The sequence below is a fragment of the Galendromus occidentalis genome, unplaced genomic scaffold (genome assembly GCF_000255335.2).
Source record: "Galendromus occidentalis unplaced genomic scaffold, Mocc_1.1 scf7180000076543, whole genome shotgun sequence".
In the NCBI taxonomy this organism is placed as follows: Eukaryota; Metazoa; Arthropoda; class Arachnida; order Mesostigmata; family Phytoseiidae; genus Galendromus; species Galendromus occidentalis.
In genome coordinates, this window is record NW_003804532.1 from 440,600 (window position 1) to 456,687 (window position 16,088).

Sequence of the window (16,088 nt, forward strand, 5' to 3'; positions counted from 1 at the left end):
CGAGCACGTGAGTCGCGACGATTCAGTCCCTTGTTTTGATCGCCCGCGGGGTATATGCGACCCGGAGGGGAAGAGAAAAATCGGGATATGGGAGTGATTGGATAAGCTTCATAAATCTAATCGAATAGCCATAGCACGCATATCGCTCGAGGACAAGCTCCACAAAGCTCACTGTCCCTCCCCGTGCGTGGAGAGGGTCCATCAGTTGGTCTCGAAGTATTATATACCGCCAGCAGTGAAGCTACGAGGCTAGACTATCGGATCGGCGTGATTTGACCCTTGAGATGCGTTTCCTGATTCTTGTTTTGACCGTACCGGCGGTTTACTGCGTCGAGTGGACGCGTGTTCCAAATGACTGGCCAGTGATCGGGGTCCTGATTCAGGAGTTTGGTCCCCCGAATATCAGTTACATTCCAAGTTCTTACGTGAAGTTCGTTGAAGCTGCAGGTGCAAGGGTTGTACCGATCCACATCAACCGCGACGGCGCGTACTATCAGAAGATCCTTCCGCAACTCAACGGAGTGCTCTTCCCGGGAGGATCTGTCGGAATCGAAAACTCTGGCTACGCGATAGCCGGCAGAGTGATCTTCGAGTATGCCTTGCGCGCGAACCAAAGAGGAGAGTATTTTCCGCTCTGGGGAACCTGCAACGGTTTCGAGATGTTGTCCTTCTTGGCAATCGATGAAAACGTTCTCACTCCTTGTAACGCTATGAACGACCCGCGGCCGCTGAAATTGACGCCGTATGCTAAAACGAGTCGACTCTTCGGAGGGCTCGAAAGCGACTTGCTATCGCATCTCACCAAGGAGAATACGACTGCCAATTTTCACGAATATTGTTTAACGATGACGAATTTCACGAAGTATGGAATCAGTCAATACTATGATCCGTTGTCGACTAACCATGATATTGATGGATTGGAGTATATCTCCTCGATGGAAGCGAAACATTATCCTTTCTACGCCGTGCAGTTTCATCCGGAGAAAAATGTCTTTGAATGGGTCAATAGGGAAGGCCATTCGAATATTCCGCATACGGAGGGAGCGATTGAGGTCGCCCAGTTCTTCGCTCGTTTCTTCATCGATGAAGCTAGAAAATCGAATCACAGAATGCCGAGTGACATTTTCGAAAGGGAATCGATTTACAATTTCCAGGCTGAATACACTGGTCACAAATCGGTGTTCATGCAGACGTACTTCTTCAATGAATGAGCTCGTCAATCTTCAGCAGTCCTGGATAGAATTCGCAGTCGCTACATGTCCTCTTGATGAATAAAGACCATCGCGACGGAATTCGGCGTTTCGTTCGTTTCATTCGTTTCTAGCTCGAGCTCAGAGCCAATTCAAAAGCCTCCACCCGCGCTCTTGATCAAGCCAATCACATGAATTACAAATGTTGATCGAATGAATATTTACGCAGAGACTATCGCTGATCCCGATGAGATCTCGCTGTCCCCTGAGGAATATTTCCGAGCAAGGGAGGGATTCTCCGGGACTACAATCAGGCTGCAATGAATTGATGATGTCGAGCTCTTTCCCTTGCGTGGAAACACACGCGATGGATTGGAGAAGATTCCAATTCGAATATAGAGGCTCCTGTTGGACAGGGGTGACCGATCCTCGACCAGGATCATTCTCCTCGGAGATGATTTTTCGGAAGCGATTGCGGGACGTGCGGGTTACTCCTGCGATCGTCTGCAGGTTTCCCGTCTTCTTGCGAGTCTCGACGCGGGGCAGGGAGACCCTAGACTTCGAGGAACTCTGTTCTTCAATCAGCGAGCGATGCACAACCAATCCGGTGAATATGAGGTAGAAAATAGAGTCAGCGAGGAGACGCCGTCCCTAACTAACTACAGGTCCTAAAACTACAGGTCCCTGTGTATCCTCCTCTTAGTTTCAAGATTCCCCCAAATCCCCGTCCCCACATCTGTCGTCCTCGCAAGGGAACCGCACCGTTTCTATCGTGATGGATGCCGGGAAGAGCTGAGACGAGCTTAAGTTAGTTGCACTGCCGACCACTTTCTAACGTGGAAACGTCTTCAAGTTTATTGGACATACAGACCTGGGGTACTTCGTCCTCGGAGTTACGCAAGAGATCCGCTTCTGACGCTTGATAATTTCGCTCCCCGAACACCTAGAACCCCGCGGTTTGCACCGTGGACCGGGAAATTTACGGCAAAAGCTCCTCCACGATTTTGGAGCCGCGTGGAGCCCTAGAACTCATTTAACTTGATTCGTGCAACCCTCCGGAATCATTCGATTCTCGCATAAATAATTGCTCCACTCTGTACGTAGGCACTTGATTGACCACAAATGCTTGCCCGGCACAGCCGACGAGTGCCGTCCTCGGCGCTACTAATTTCATTTCTCGAAGCCATCATGGGGGAAGTTTTCCTGAAAACTCGGTCGAAGCGGGCGATCCGCAATGTTTGCTGCGGTCTCTCCCGCGATCGGCGACATCAGTATCCCCTAGTCATTGTTGAGCTATGGGATTGGACTAATGGTGCTGGATTGGACTGTAGTATGGTAGATTGGACTTATTCATGACGCGATCAATGGCTTCGTAAAAAAATCGACGATGCATACTTGGTTGAAATACTTGGTGCAACGGCCGCTGGATAGGCACTACAATATCACAATTAATTGGTCCGCATTTGGAAAGTCCGAAACGAGCCCGGAAATCGACGCGCCGCCCAACGATCTACTTGGGAACATCGACGCGAGTACCGCTCCAGAGTCAGAGTTGATTCACTCGCGGCAACACACGATGATATCGAATGAGGAACACTCTCTGAAATCAACTCCGGGTCAACATCGAAGAGCGGAGAGCCTGATTTATGACACCTTTGCCGAGGAGTTGTCCTTCCCGGCGATATATCTCGGATGCGGTCGATTACAGGGGAAGAACTTCGCGCCACTGCGTACAGCATGCCCATGTCTGCGATCCGACGCTATGATCGACGAGTAGGGACACCTCAACACGAGCTTTATATAGCCATGAAGATTCTCCGTCTCCGCGTCCGGGACGGACACTCTTAAAAAATGTGCGCGAGATAAACGATAGACGTTTCCACGCCATTCAATCAATAGTGCTTGAAGCACTACCCGTTGCATTTTATAGACATCAACCGGAAAGGTTGATATCGAATGACTGAGAAAAATGAGCTCTCCAGCGAGCGGAATTTTGGTATATGAAAACTTGTCGAATATTTTTGCTGTCAGCCCGACAGTTCCCGATCGGACCGCAAGGGACAGAAACTCCGGTGGCGCTCGATGTTCCGCGTCTGGGTCGCTTTCGAGCTCCCCGTGCGTTCTTAAAAGCCAAGGAATGCACTTCAAGACATCGGAAGAGGGAAAATCGAGAGCGGGATAGCAACTATGCCATCTAGATGAATTCTCATAGAAAGCTAGAAAAGAATCCGAAACACCAAGAAGCGCGACACATCGCCCTGCTCGCTGCGATGGGATTGGACACCTTAGGACTCATCTCGTCACAGGATTCGATATGTTGAGTTCTGCATAGCCCTCTGGATTGAGTCCCTCACGGGGGATTTAGTGCGTACCGCGAGCAAAACAGCTCCCGTCACCCCGCTAGAGCCGACATTATGTTACACATTTTGAGCGAACGTTTATCGCCATCGTTCAGCTTCTGGTGGAATGGACCTCGGCCCGGCCTCCCGAACCAGCACTCCAGCGAGAGATGCGGACAGAGCTGCTCCGCTCCGAACCCATCTCGCGACCCACCCCTGCGATCTACCGGAAGACCCGAACCCATCTTAGTTTGAGGGTTGGGAACGTCCCGACGCGCATGCCCAACCCAACTACCCTACTGACTCCTGCTTGAATCTAGCTTTCTAGACAGAAGGAAAGGACTTGGATGTATTTTTTAAAAAAATCTTTATTGCTCAACGATGAACGCGGACCAGCCGCGAATGTTGAAGATGGTGACCACAAACCCTCAACCCCAACCCACCAGCTTACCGAGAGATGATGAACGGCCTTTTTTCGGTCGTAGCCCAGACCAAAATCCCTAGTGTTTGTATATACCACTGAACGTTTAGAGCGTGTGAGGGTGAACGTCTGTATCGATCATGCTGTGCTGCATTTTGTTCAAGTCTGTTACCTTAGCTAAGTGTATGACCTCCTTTTCTTCGGTAAAATGTGCGTTTCGTTCGTTTCGATGATCCTCGCAAAAGAGCTCTCCGGAGAGAAGCCCCATAAAAAATCTATCTAAGGGGTTATCTAGGTCGGAGGTATAAGTTAGTGAAAGAGGTTTCCACACCGAAAGGACAGAGGGACAGAGCAGAATGCTTTCTGGTTGAAACACCCGAGATCAGACCCGATGGGCATGTTAGAAGCGATCGAGGACTAGAAGCCATCGGAAAGAATCGGGTTTCTTTCCTAAGCCAAACGGCAAGAGACTAGAGATCTGATCTCGGGTTCGCGCATCAACGCGGCGCGATACGTACCATGACTTTGGGGACTGGCCTGGTACGAAGTACCAGGCAGGGCCGTAGCACCGGTTCCTTGAGGGAAGAGCGAAGAGATTGCGTCCGTTGTTCCAGTCGACAGAGAAGAAGCGCCCGATGCTGGCACAATAGCACCAGTAGGGGTAGCGCCACCTTCTTCCAGCGTGATGATAGGCTTAATGTCTGCAAAAAAACAATTCAGGACCATGAGCGATTTTGCTTAGAAGGCAGTTTGAATTTCTCCTTGGACCGAACTGAATGCCGAGCAAGAATTTTCGGAGACACATACCCAGTCCGTCGGGGATAAGAGTGTTTTCCGGTCCAGTCGAGTTCAGATCCGTCGAGTTATTGTCGGCGCCGTGATCAGCTGTTGTCATCGAGGCCTCCAAGAGTCGGGTGGGTTCGAAGTCGGTGTCCTTTGCCGAAGAGTTGGGTCCGTTCGAGGTCGTCGTCGTTGTGTTAGCCGTCGTAGCATTGTTGCCGCCAGCCGCGACAACCGATGACAGGGATGAGTTATTTACAGTGACAGCATTGTTTTGTACATTGATGGAAGCTTCCTTTGATTGCTGCTGATTGGACTGCTGCTGCAGGGAAGCCTGAGATCCGTCGTCCAGAGATGTCGCTCCGTCCATCGACGAGTCGTCATGCTCCGTACGGCTGGCTTTGGGCACAGATTCTTCGGAGTCTGAATGGGCGACGACCGAGTCTGTGCTCTTCCTGCGCACCCTTTGACGTTTCCTGCGTGATGATGTTCCAGGACTGTCTGGTCGCTGGGTGACAATCGCATTAGGTTTGTTGTCATCAGACTTTCCTCCTTCTCCCGTCACCTCGGCTAACCCCTTGATTTTCAGGGCTTCGGCGGTTTTCAGCAGCGTCGGGAGCTGCTCCTGAACCACATTCACCTCACCCTTGTACATGAATTCGACTAAAGCTTTGAGATCGGCGTAGCGAATATCTTTCAATATCACAATGGGGTGCTTGCAGGGGTTCTCGGTGAACAGGTTTTCGAAGAACGGACTGCAGGCCGACAGGACCACTTTGTGGGCCTTCACCTGACGGCCTTCGCAGCCTATCGTAACGTCCACCAGGCTTCTGCTCGACAGTAGGCGGTCGAACACCGTCAGCATGTTGGCCTGGTGATTGTTCCATTTCAGGCAGAACTGTTGGGCGTTTGTACCCATCTCGACGGTCTTGTGTCTCTGAAGATCACAGAAAGAGGAAAGTTAGCCAATGGTCCACGCCCAACAACTCCACGTAAGCCTAAGGCCTAGCACCAACTACGCCTGACGCCCAAGATGGCGGCGTAAGCGTCTCTCGAATCTAGCACAGGATTACACAAGGATTGCTAGAGAGGCCGACTGAGAAGAGCCGCGAAAAGTTCATAGTAAATAGCGAGATAAAATTCGACTTCTACGGAGGAGGAATAATCGAAAACGGAATGTTCGCTTACCGGCTCAGCTACCGCAACATTTCAAAGTGGGCTGGCCTGAGAGTTGTTGACTGGACCAACGCTTAAGGTAGATTGACTATGGCTAGATCTGGCTGGTGCTCTTATACGGAAGGGCTGTGGACGGCGGCGAGTTGGCGGCTAGAGGCGGCTCTCCTGTGCGGTCGTCGGGCAGCAACGCCCCCTGGCGGATTCTAAGCGAGTTCTTGATGGACTGATGTTGGACTGAGAGTGAGTGAGTGAGTCTGTGGTAAGGTAGGACATTCAGCGTCCACCTATTCCGGGGATTCCACTCCGACACCGAGCAAGGGCGAGATGTTGCTGATCCGGAAGGAGAGAGAAATGACTCACGGCGACAGTGATCTCTTTGGGAGATACCTAATAGGAATTCGATCGCGAAATAGGGGTCGGGTTGACTTCTGGAGGTCGGTGAGGCCGGACGGGTGCGGGGTTGATTCGAACATACATCGATCGCCTAGGGGGGCGACTCAGGGTCCTCGAATCATGGACGCGCAAAATTCTTGCTCGTCGAAAATTAACGAGGGACTTCGCAGCACCGATTCGCGAGAGTCGACTTTATTCCAGAACGACTACGTATGTTCGGGCTCAATGAATTACGCTTTCTCGAAGACGGTTCCATTCGAGGTTTGCTCATCACAGAGCGGGTCGTTAACGGAGATGGGAGTACTTGAGCGAAAATCGATGGTGGAGATAGAAGCGAGCGAAGGTTTTCACCGGAGTCAGCAATCGAACTTCAGGCTCTCTGCTCATATCATCCTCCAATCTCTAGTGATACCTTGATGATGAAAACGATAACCTCAATTTCTGCAGTCATTGACTCACGAGTATTCAATCGGAGAGCTCTATCGAATCGAACTTTGGAGACCGCGTGCGGCCATCGACGATTCTCAGTTACTCAGCCGGGCATACCCCCAAGACCCTAGCTGGGGAGCTCACCAGTGGGATCCTGACCGGTCGAATGAAGTGTTGAGATTGAGCTCTTTGACTACGTAACCCTGAGATGACATACCGTATTTCCTCTCACAGGAGGCCATGCCCTTCTCACCGGGCATGCTCTATATGACGGGCATGGTTTCGGGAATCTCACCCAGACGGGCATGCTCTAATTAAGGGGGACTCTTCCGACCCTCTATCTGACGGCCACCCTCCGAGCATAGACTCCAGAACGAGCAACACTCGGGAAGATCAGAAAGTTCTATCCGGCGGTCCTCTGTTGCCATTACGGACCCCGGAAGAGTCGCTGAATGTTCTGCGTCACTGACTTTTCTTTGGGAAAGTCGATTTTAAAATGGATAAATCTCACAATCTCAACTGGAATGATCTTATTACTCCTGATCAACGAGCACGCCTTCAGAGCTTCTGAACGATGAACGGGCAGGCCCCCTTATTAAAGGAAATAGGGCAATCCTCGTGGGTCTATCGAGCTGTCAAGAAGAATGGGGTGAACTTGGGGGGACTTGCTGGAGCGCTTTGCGACTCCTTCCGAATGGTATATCTCTTCCTGTATCGTTGGGCATCCGGAGGATAAGACCACGGGCGGCACCATGGGATCGACGAAGCAAGCGTCTAAGAAAAATCTGAAGAGAGATCGCACATCATTGAAACACCCAATGATCGAGCTTCCAAAGGAAGAGTAGGATGATGAGAGGACTACGAGCGGAAAACCGCAAACGATTCGGACCGATCCGCACCGATCGACAAGGTCGACACAAGTCGATTATACGATGGGAGCATCCATACTCAGAACAGAGACACTTCGACGTTCCGTCTGTATCGCGTTGCATCCCCAATCCTATACTGTCTTCTCTGCGACGATTTTTTTTCCCTTCACAAAGCAGGGTCCCGGCTGCTACGCGTGATGCATCTCTCTACTTCTACGAATCCATTCGCTAATATCCTACAAATGTCACCGAACCTTGTCTGAGAATTCGATCCGACCGAGTCCGGTTCCAATCTCAAGAGACGCAAGCTCCGTGATTCTATGAGCTTGCCGTCACAAGGTTACCCAAACCGCCCCGCCCAACGATGATTTTTCTGGATGTCCCGTGGTCGGGGAGTCCATTGTCTCGGATCGGCTCAAAGACCCCTGACCTAATCGTACCTCGAATATACCAGAGTACCGAGTTGCGCGCTCTACCGAGAGCTCATGCAAAGTTTGTAGTCCACCCGGTTAAGCTCAGACGTCCTGGTTGAAGATTCCGGGCGGCCACGTCGTCACGGGGAAGGTCCGCTTTCGGAATAGAGCAGCGGGGAATGAATACCGCTAGACAACGCCGACGCCTATGTTCGAAATCTCGTGGAACAGGCGGGGAAGGCAATGCTAATACTATGCATTCCCGCTCGAGCACTGATCCCAATCGATAATTCCGCTACTAATGATGCCCCCGCCGACGGTTTCGCACTCCGGAGAGAGAATCGGGACGTCGATTGCCGCAAACACTTCTCCGAAGTTCTCCACACGGGGGAGCTCGGCGACTCTCAATCGATGACGAAGCAATTTGCGAGACTCCATCATCACCATGTGGATGAGAAGGAAAGTCTTCTTAATCTTACCCTGCCCTTGAGGGGGCGAAACAACGAACGTATGGATCGAAGGACGGATTATTCTCTCTCCTCTCGGAGAGAGACCGTATTCAGCGTATTCGGGAGCGTCAAACTCGAATCGATCGAATTTCTCTCGCTTGATGCAGTCTGAAGTCAGGCGATGAATCCTTGTGGATAGATCCGAAACTACCCACCGGAGGCCCTAGCCTGACTGGCCGTTCCATTTCGGGACAAGATCCATTTAACCCCGTGGAGTCCCTGATTTGGGGAGTTTCTCGCTCGCCCTTATTGGAAGATAGCTTTCGCTTTTTTGGAGCCCTCATCCGCCTCAAGCGCGCATCCGTGGCGGAGGGGCCTCATCGTCGATTTCGGTCGAGTCAACCGCCAAGTTCAATAACCGCCGTTGCCGACTGGAATACACGCCGGCTTGGGAGCGTCGTCGCTAGACTCGGCGGTCTGACTAACCGCCGAATGTGTCGCCACTCGCCAGAATGGCGCCTTCCCTCAGCGAAAAACCTGTCCAAGGCGAACAAAACCTTCCGTAGGAGAACTCATATCTCGCGATACATTTTAAGGATAAGAGAGGATTTGCAGATCCCTCGGAAGAGTTCCACACACTCTAGGAACCTTCACAGGCAGAGAAGTCCTGGATTTCGACGAATTCTCCCGATATACCGATACTCCTCTCAAGCGACGCCTCGACGCGGGTAGATACCGACCGATAAATGACAGAATTACAACAAGGGGGAAATTCGCTTCGGAAAGCTTCCATCCGACCCTGCTATCGAATCGACGGCTCTCTCGAACTCCCAAGTTATCAGGCGATCGTTCCTTTTTGCAATAGACCCTATCGAAATGAAATTGAAGCCCCTCGATCACCGTCCGCTCATTCCGACTGCACATATCGTTCGGAGAGACTTGCGGCGTATCCATACCCATCCTGCTCTCTGGCTTGAGAAATCGAAATCGTCTCTGGATCGGATACCGTGCAAGTCTCCCTAGAGAGAACATCGCGGCGCGAATCATTGTATCAACGACTGTCGTTTTTCCCCAAATAAGGGGTGGTAGATTTCAACGCTGCCAGGGCTGCTTCCTTCCCTTTGGGGATACAGCTATTCAGGTGTCGATTTCGAAATTTCGAGTTGAGCGCTGAAAGGATTGAATGGGAACTCCCCGAGAGGAAGACCGTGAGAGGAACCTCAATTCGAGGACAGTGAACGGTGGAATTCGCGAAATCTGCAAGTCGCCAACATGTTGCCCGAAGATAATGATGTTGATTATCTTTGCCTGCCGACGAATTTTAACTGGGCAGTTTCTTCCACGTCGATAACGATTCGGTACCTCGAGCCTCGAAGCATCGTAGTGTATTATCAGAGTCGTAGGCCTCGCGGATAATAATCGCTCCCGAGCTAGATGGCGAGACCAGACCGAAGATTTCTCGGTACCGCATGTGCAGAGCATGCGTAGATGGGGATGTAGGTACAGAGATGAGTGCCGCTCTGTGACCAAGTTTGATGTCGGTCATTCTTGTCCCTATGGAACGCTGGTATGGATGAAGAGTTTCATAACCGTGATCACTGAGTGACTCCGTGATGATCGTCATGTACTGATACGGTTCCGGTCGATTGACCGAAAACTCGAATCCTTCGACGTCAGAAGGGAAGACGGAGGATACCTCGCGCTCCTCGGGGAGGGAAGAACAAAGCGAATAGAAATTGATTCCAGAGATCCTGCGAAAGGTTCATCAATACGTTCCCACCGAAGCCGAAGTCAATTTCTCCTACAGCGAATTTTCGGAGGGTTCGTCGTTCAGCATCAACGACCGCGGAGAGAACCCGGGAGTCACAAGCAGGGACGGTCGCCGCGGCGAATATCACAACTAATCCCACACAGGGCAATCTTCTTCCCCGAAGCGTAGACCCATCGAGCGGGCTGGCTTCCCGCCTGAGGGGCTCCTCGGTAGCCTCGGGAGGTGGAGCGGGGAACGGAGTTGTTCGAGAAGAAAGTGGCGAGAAGCTTGAGTGGACTATTCTGCGTTGATTAACGGAGTTCTGCTCACAACGGAAGTAGGGGGGACAAATATCATGCGAATTGGGCCGCTCGCGGATCAATGTGTGGATGGATGAATACTAGAACCGCCCTAAAATCGGGGATCGTGTCGACTGTTATTTGTTGTCGGAAGCACGTGCGCTTTTAGCCATCGAACGGAGTATAGAACCTTTCTCGCGTGAGAACTATTTAATATTTTTTGAATGTAATTCCGTTGCTCCTCGGATCGAAAAACTGCGCTGGGCTCTGAAGGCATGTGTTCGTTGCTGGAGCCTTATGCCACGCTAGCCGTGGCAGGGGAGATGAAGTCCGCCGGGGGACCACTGTTCTCCGCCGGCCCTTCTCTGGATACAGTCCTCGCGAGTGTTTCCCCATCCTCGGTGGCCCTACTGAAACTGGAAGATTCGCGTCCGTCGCGATACTGGTTCACCAAACCGACGACTCCCTTCACAACAACCGCTGTCTGGGATGCCACAGCTGGCAAAATCGTCTCAGCGTCACACGGAAAGGTTTGTGATAGCTCTCGGTGGAGTGCCTCGAGGATAGAAACATACTCACCAAGATGGAATCTGAAAAACTTGTCGAATCTTCCAGGTCCTCGCGTGGACAAATTCAGAGAAAGCCACGCCCGCCCCCGTGGCAGAATGCCCGTCAGACGTGCTCAGTTTGCTGCCCTTAGAAACGGGGCTGGTAGTAGTTTGCAGAAACGGTCTCGCGTTCCGACTCCACTACGACCGACCCAATTGGAGTGTGCAGATTCCATCGTCGATCAAGGGCAACTATAGTTGGGCGGGTTCGCTGAATGAGGGTGACGTAGCTGTGCTCTCGGAAGACTGTAAAAGCGTCGTTCGTTTCCCGGTTGACGACGCTCCGTCTAGAGTCGTCGTGAAAACCCCGGCGAAATTCACCATAGCGGCTTGCTGTATACACGAGGGTACGCTATTCGCGGCTAACATTCAAGGGAAACTGCTCAAGATGCGAGATGGAAACTTCACACCTACGAAAATCGACCTCAAAATGGAGAAGAACCACCTGACAGCTATACTGAGCTGCCAGGAAAATTTGCTCATCGCCAGTGAAACGATGGTCTCTCTGTGGGATGCAAACTTCGGATTGGTGAAAAACACTTTGAAGATTTCTTTCACTCCGTGGACGAATAAGTGCGTTGTGCTGAATAATCGAGCCTTATTCGCAAGTTCATCGCTGATGGTCTTGCCAATCAAAATTCAGAAATTCTCCCTGGCCGGTCTCGTCGGCTCGAAGAAGAAATCCGAGAAGAAAACCCCAATTTGCGTGGATGTTTGCGAGTCAGTCGCCGCTAACGTGTCTTCGTGGTCGGTCGACGATGTGCAGAAAATCATGCACGATATCGATGACCTCTCTGAGCAATTGATTGTCAGATGCTGGAAGAGATTGCTGGAACTTGGCGATCCGACTCAAAACTCGAGGCCCCTATATAAATTGATCATTTCTCGGCACAACTGCGAGGAACTGACTCCTGTACTCCACGAATATCTTTCGCTCGAGGAAGTACAGAAGTCGATTGATTTTGTCGCTTGCTGCATGGCGGACCTCTCGCTAGCTCAAGTGAGTCGAGGCCTGCTAGAATCATTGATGGACTGGGCGTGCCATCTAGTCGATGCCCACCGGAACGCTTTGAAAGTTAGTTTACGAGCTGATAATGATGCTTCGGAGACTTGTCTGCTGAAACTGAATCAGAGTGTTTTGCGGGTTCAGTTACTGACGGATGATCTGCAAAGTTGTCAACATAACATCAAAGTGTTTCTAGGCAAAACCGACAAAGTCGTGGCTCCGCGGGAGAAATTGTATTGGGTGGAGCCGTTCGATTTTTTCAATAAAAGTTGAAATTGTTGTTCGTATCGATCGAGGATCGCGATCCCCCCTCATTTATCCGATTGAGACCGGGCTGTCTGACTGGGGTGAGATCTCAAGCTCTGCGGTCTCCGATCTGGCTAACAATGCGCGCTACAACCAGGAGTCCCACGCGGAGGGACGCGGAGGGCTCTGCTGAATTGAATCAGAACTCGTAGGCTGATCCCGGGATATCTATGAAAGAATTTCCGCATCGAATGTTCTCGGAAAACTCGGAGTCTTTCTGGAATTTCGCTCGAAGAAAGCGCATTTCCCTCGAGCATTCGAGCTATTCCTTCGGCATCCAGCATCTCGTATACATTCAGGATTCAATATCGCGCCGTCGGCATCACTTGATCTTTCAGAGGATACCGGCGAAGCTTCAGCGGGATGTCTTCTTTGGACGACTCGAGGGCCGCTTCGTCGGTCCGATTGTAGGCCGCGCGGAGCGATGCTCCTACGACCCCCAATTGATGCAGAAGTGCGATGCGCGAATTTCGCTCCAAGATTGAGATAGATCGATACGAAGATCACGGTTTATTGAAACGAAGCTCATGGTCGCAAACATCCCGCCTCTGGAGCTCTCTAGCATCGCTCGCTCTCAGAATCGTGAACCGTCCTTTTTCGAAGAAAGAGTCTGATGCTGAAGGAATAGATAGGGGCATGAGCAGACCCGGCCAAACGTGGCGCATTGTGAAGTCGTGAGCTCGAAATCGAATCAGGCTCGACATTAGGCGTTCCAGCAAGTCGACATGATGAAGCCATACGATTCGTATGCGGAAAATCCATTTTGTCGATCAGCGACATGTTTGGAGTCGCTCAATGACTCGAGGTCGATCAGTGGTTCTCGGAGAAGCGGGTTCCCACCCGTCTATCGCGGACTTCGTTGAGCTGCGCGGGGTTCTGCGTGTCCCGGCGATACCCTGGACGGCGATCCACTGGCAACCCCTCGGTACGGGGGTCAGTCATCCCGCCGAGTCTCGAGGCCTTCGAAGTTCGATGCGAAGTCCATGATTCGAGCCGAGCACTCGCATCAGAGAGCAGCGTCCAGCTACTAGCCTGGCCCGAGATCGAAGTCGATCCGGAAGTCCGACTGCGTAGAACGGCACTGATTAATTATTATAGCGACAGAACAGACGATCGCTCGACGAAGAGCGGTCGCCTCCCTCGAATCGCTCCGTCGCTCATCTTGTATGTCTGACCGGGATTGACAGCGAGATGCTTCTCAGCGGGGGACTGTTCGAAACTGATCACCTCAACTCTTCGGTTCTTTGCCGAATGATTCGAATCCGGATGGTTTTCCATCCTGAGGGACTTTCGATATCGAGAGATCTGGCATTGACTTCTCGGAAGCTTCGAGAAGCTGATGATTCGCTTGATTCACTCGTTTAGTCAACTGCTCAAACTGCCTCTTCTGTTGAGCTTCTCGTTCCATTCAATCCATTGTTATCGTTCCGAGTCGAGGTAGTATGTATCGAAGTCAGATTTTTTCGAGATTACTGATCGATCTTGCATCGATGCTTGAGGCTGCCTCGCATGATGAGCACCAGCGGACGCGATCGAAAGCTCCCTGTTCCAGCCCCTCCTAGAGGATCCGAATCGAATCCAACCCCGCTCAGAAGGGGACTGGTGCGCGATGAACGAGCCGAAGAGTACACAGAAGTTCCGATGTACGGGACAAGTTAGCTCTCCGAACAAAGGATTCGCAGTATGCGGCGGTAGGGAGCCATGATGATTAGAGTCAGGAGGGGGCACTGCCGAGAAATAGTGCCGTCGATCAAGTCGTCGGAGGATCAAAACCGGGACCCGAATCGGAGGGAGCGATTTCAAAACCCCTGCAAATAAAAATCAACGAGATCCTTTGGAGGACGACTCGTCCGGGATTCAATTCGGGGACGTGGTTGCCCTTTCTGCTCCGGAGAAACGTCGATAAATTGCGACGAACGTCCCCGCCAATAAGGAGTGGCTCGATGCGAATCGTTGTTGGTTATAGAATCTCGGTTCAATCACCAAGTGCGGGTTGGCTAGACCGAGCACCCAGAAATTATCGCTCGTAGAATCGAGCCGCCTCATGTCACAGCCGAAGCAATCGAAAGTTGCGATCGGAACCCTCAATAGTCGAAAAGAGCCCAATCTCGGCGATGCTTGATGCCGCCGATCGAGCTGCAGGTGGACGAATTCAAGTTCGTTCGATTGCGTTGACCTGTCAACGTGACGCTCTGCCTCGGATCCCCACGGACGGTCTTCGAGAGTACGGGAAATCAGGAAAAGGGGGGATCAGGAGAGTTTCATCTCCTCGGAGCAGTTATGAGAATTTATTTCGTCATCTCTATCTTCGGTATCCGGGTCCGGTACATCGTTATGGGCCGACCCCAAGGAGTGATGCCGAACTTTCGTTCCACACGCATATCACAGTCTTCTTGTAGAAATTCGTCTATTTTCTCGAGTATATCGTTCTTCCAACAAAGCTCGTCGATGTCTTGGAAAAATGCTTTCTTCTCCTTGCGCATCCGTCTTGATGCGTTGCGATAGCACTTCCATGTTTGGGGTTCGATAACTAGAAAGTCACATTTCGAAGCGACATATTTGAGGAACATTTTCAGGCCATCGTCCCCGTAATTTAGGTGTATCCACATGGTTACAGCGAAACAGAAAGCCACATCGAAATGCATCGCGAAACCGTTCACTCGATCCCGATCTTCATCACGCATGACATCTATAGTTTCAAATTTTATATCCTCAACTTCATCCGAAGACGTCCATTCTCGGGCTTTCTTGATGAGGGCCGGGTCTATGTCGAACCCGAGCGTCGTCAACGGTTTCCCCAGAAGCTTGAGGTGTGAGTGGAGTTCTACCGTCAATTCGCCGGAGTTGCAGCCGATATCGAGAGCTCTCAAGCTCTTGCGATCGCTGAGTGGAAGGACCCAATCGGGCGTCAACAACTTCAGTCGTTTGCTGATCGGGTTGAATTCGTAATAATTATGGAAGTTGCCGAAACGAGACGTGCCTGGTGAAAAGAAAAAACTTGAGCATGATGCTATCCCGCAATTTCATTGAGCGCATACTTCAGAGTTAGAATTCAGGAGCCTTCGTTTCGTGAGAGTGTCCTAACCTGCTCCGTGGGAAATGAGCTCGATGGTCTCATCGCATGGGGGGATGTTGTCTTCTATTCTCGCGGCGCCAATCATGATCAGGCACGATATCGTATGTCGCTATTCTACTTCGGAAACAGGAATTTCTCGATTTTGGTTCGCAAGGGGAATCAGTTTCGCAGGGAACATTTTCTCGTTACGAACTATCCGGCATAATTCAGCGATGCGACTCGTCGATGGTCTTCTACTAGAAGAGGGCAATTTATTCTTCATGTGTCGATGACGGTCTGGCGGCATTGCGCGGGCAATTCGGCTCCGCTCCGAGTGTCGCCTGTCGAGCGCTCATGTGAAACAGATCCCAAGGCTTGTCGACATGCTTGGACCTCTCGAGCATATGCATGCCTGGCTGTTTTGTATTGCAATCACTCCGCTGCAGCGGGAAATATCCTGCTTCCGAAAGTGGAAGTTTCTCTTCGTGCAATGTTGACATCCCTCACATAGAGAGATAGCGTCGGAATGAGAGGGAGGCGAAAGCACTGAATTTTTTCGAGTTCTTCATCGAGTTGTTCGCGGACACCAGATAATTTATTCCAAT

At 51.2% G+C, this 16,088-nt stretch overlaps 4 protein-coding genes across 5 annotated transcripts; 2 read left to right on the forward strand and 2 right to left on the reverse strand.

The window, feature by feature from the left end:
* The first annotated feature begins 240 nt into the window (after positions 1–240).
* Positions 241–1,292, forward strand: LOC100907015 (gamma-glutamyl hydrolase-like). Its single transcript, XM_003739472.2, has one exon. It carries the CDS (start codon positions 285–287, stop codon positions 1,209–1,211), a length of 927 nt encoding a protein of 308 aa, XP_003739520.1. The 5' UTR covers positions 241–284; the 3' UTR covers positions 1,212–1,292.
* Positions 1,293–3,879: 2,587 nt separating this feature from the next.
* LOC100906870 (protein bric-a-brac 2) lies at positions 3,880–5,992 on the reverse strand. Of its 2 annotated transcripts, XM_018642144.1 has the most exons (3): positions 5,919–5,992; positions 4,758–5,667; positions 3,880–4,651 (listed from the first exon to the last, which is right to left on the reverse strand). In XM_018642144.1, exons 2-3 carry the CDS (start codon positions 5,647–5,649, stop codon positions 4,401–4,403), a joined length of 1,143 nt encoding a protein of 380 aa, XP_018497660.1. In that variant the 5' UTR covers positions 5,650–5,667; positions 5,919–5,992; the 3' UTR covers positions 3,880–4,400. The 2 variants fall into 2 exon arrangements, with proteins under 2 accessions (XP_018497660.1, XP_018497661.1); XM_018642145.1 differs by having other exon boundaries at positions 4,758–5,930.
* A 4,433-nt stretch (positions 5,993–10,425) lies between these two features.
* On the forward strand, positions 10,426–12,395 carry LOC100902484 (uncharacterized). Its single transcript, XM_003739524.2, has 2 exons — positions 10,426–11,038; positions 11,124–12,395. Exons 1-2 carry the CDS (start codon positions 10,784–10,786, stop codon positions 12,393–12,395), a joined length of 1,527 nt encoding a protein of 508 aa, XP_003739572.1. The 5' UTR covers positions 10,426–10,783.
* A 2,314-nt stretch (positions 12,396–14,709) lies between these two features.
* On the reverse strand, positions 14,710–15,731 carry LOC100907161 (probable RNA methyltransferase CG11342). The gene is made up of 2 exons (XM_003739473.2): positions 15,514–15,731; positions 14,710–15,408 (listed from the first exon to the last, which is right to left on the reverse strand). Exons 1-2 carry the CDS (start codon positions 15,587–15,589, stop codon positions 14,717–14,719), a joined length of 768 nt encoding a protein of 255 aa, XP_003739521.1. The 5' UTR covers positions 15,590–15,731; the 3' UTR covers positions 14,710–14,716.
* Positions 15,732–16,088: the final 357 nt, after the last annotated feature.

Coding starts and splice junctions, on each gene's coding strand:
- LOC100907161 (XM_003739473.2), bottom strand. CDS start 15,589: ATGATTGGCGCCGCGAGAATAGAAGACAACATCCCCCCATGCGATGAG. Junction 15,409..15,513: donor GCTCATTTCCCACGGAGCAG/GTTAGGACACTC, acceptor TCTTTTCACCAG/GCACGTCTCGTTTCGGCAAC.
- LOC100902484 (XM_003739524.2), top strand. CDS start 10,784: ATGTGTTCGTTGCTGGAGCCTTATGCCACGCTAGCCGTGGCAGGGGAG. Junction 11,039..11,123: donor TCTCAGCGTCACACGGAAAG/GTTTGTGATAGC, acceptor CGAATCTTCCAG/GTCCTCGCGTGGACAAATTC.
- LOC100906870 (XM_018642144.1), bottom strand. CDS start 5,649: ATGGGTACAAACGCCCAACAGTTCTGCCTGAAATGGAACAATCACCAG. Junction 4,652..4,757: donor TCTTATCCCCGACGGACTGG/GTATGTGTCTCC, acceptor GTTTTTTTGCAG/ACATTAAGCCTATCATCACG.
- LOC100907015 (XM_003739472.2), top strand. CDS start 285: ATGCGTTTCCTGATTCTTGTTTTGACCGTACCGGCGGTTTACTGCGTC.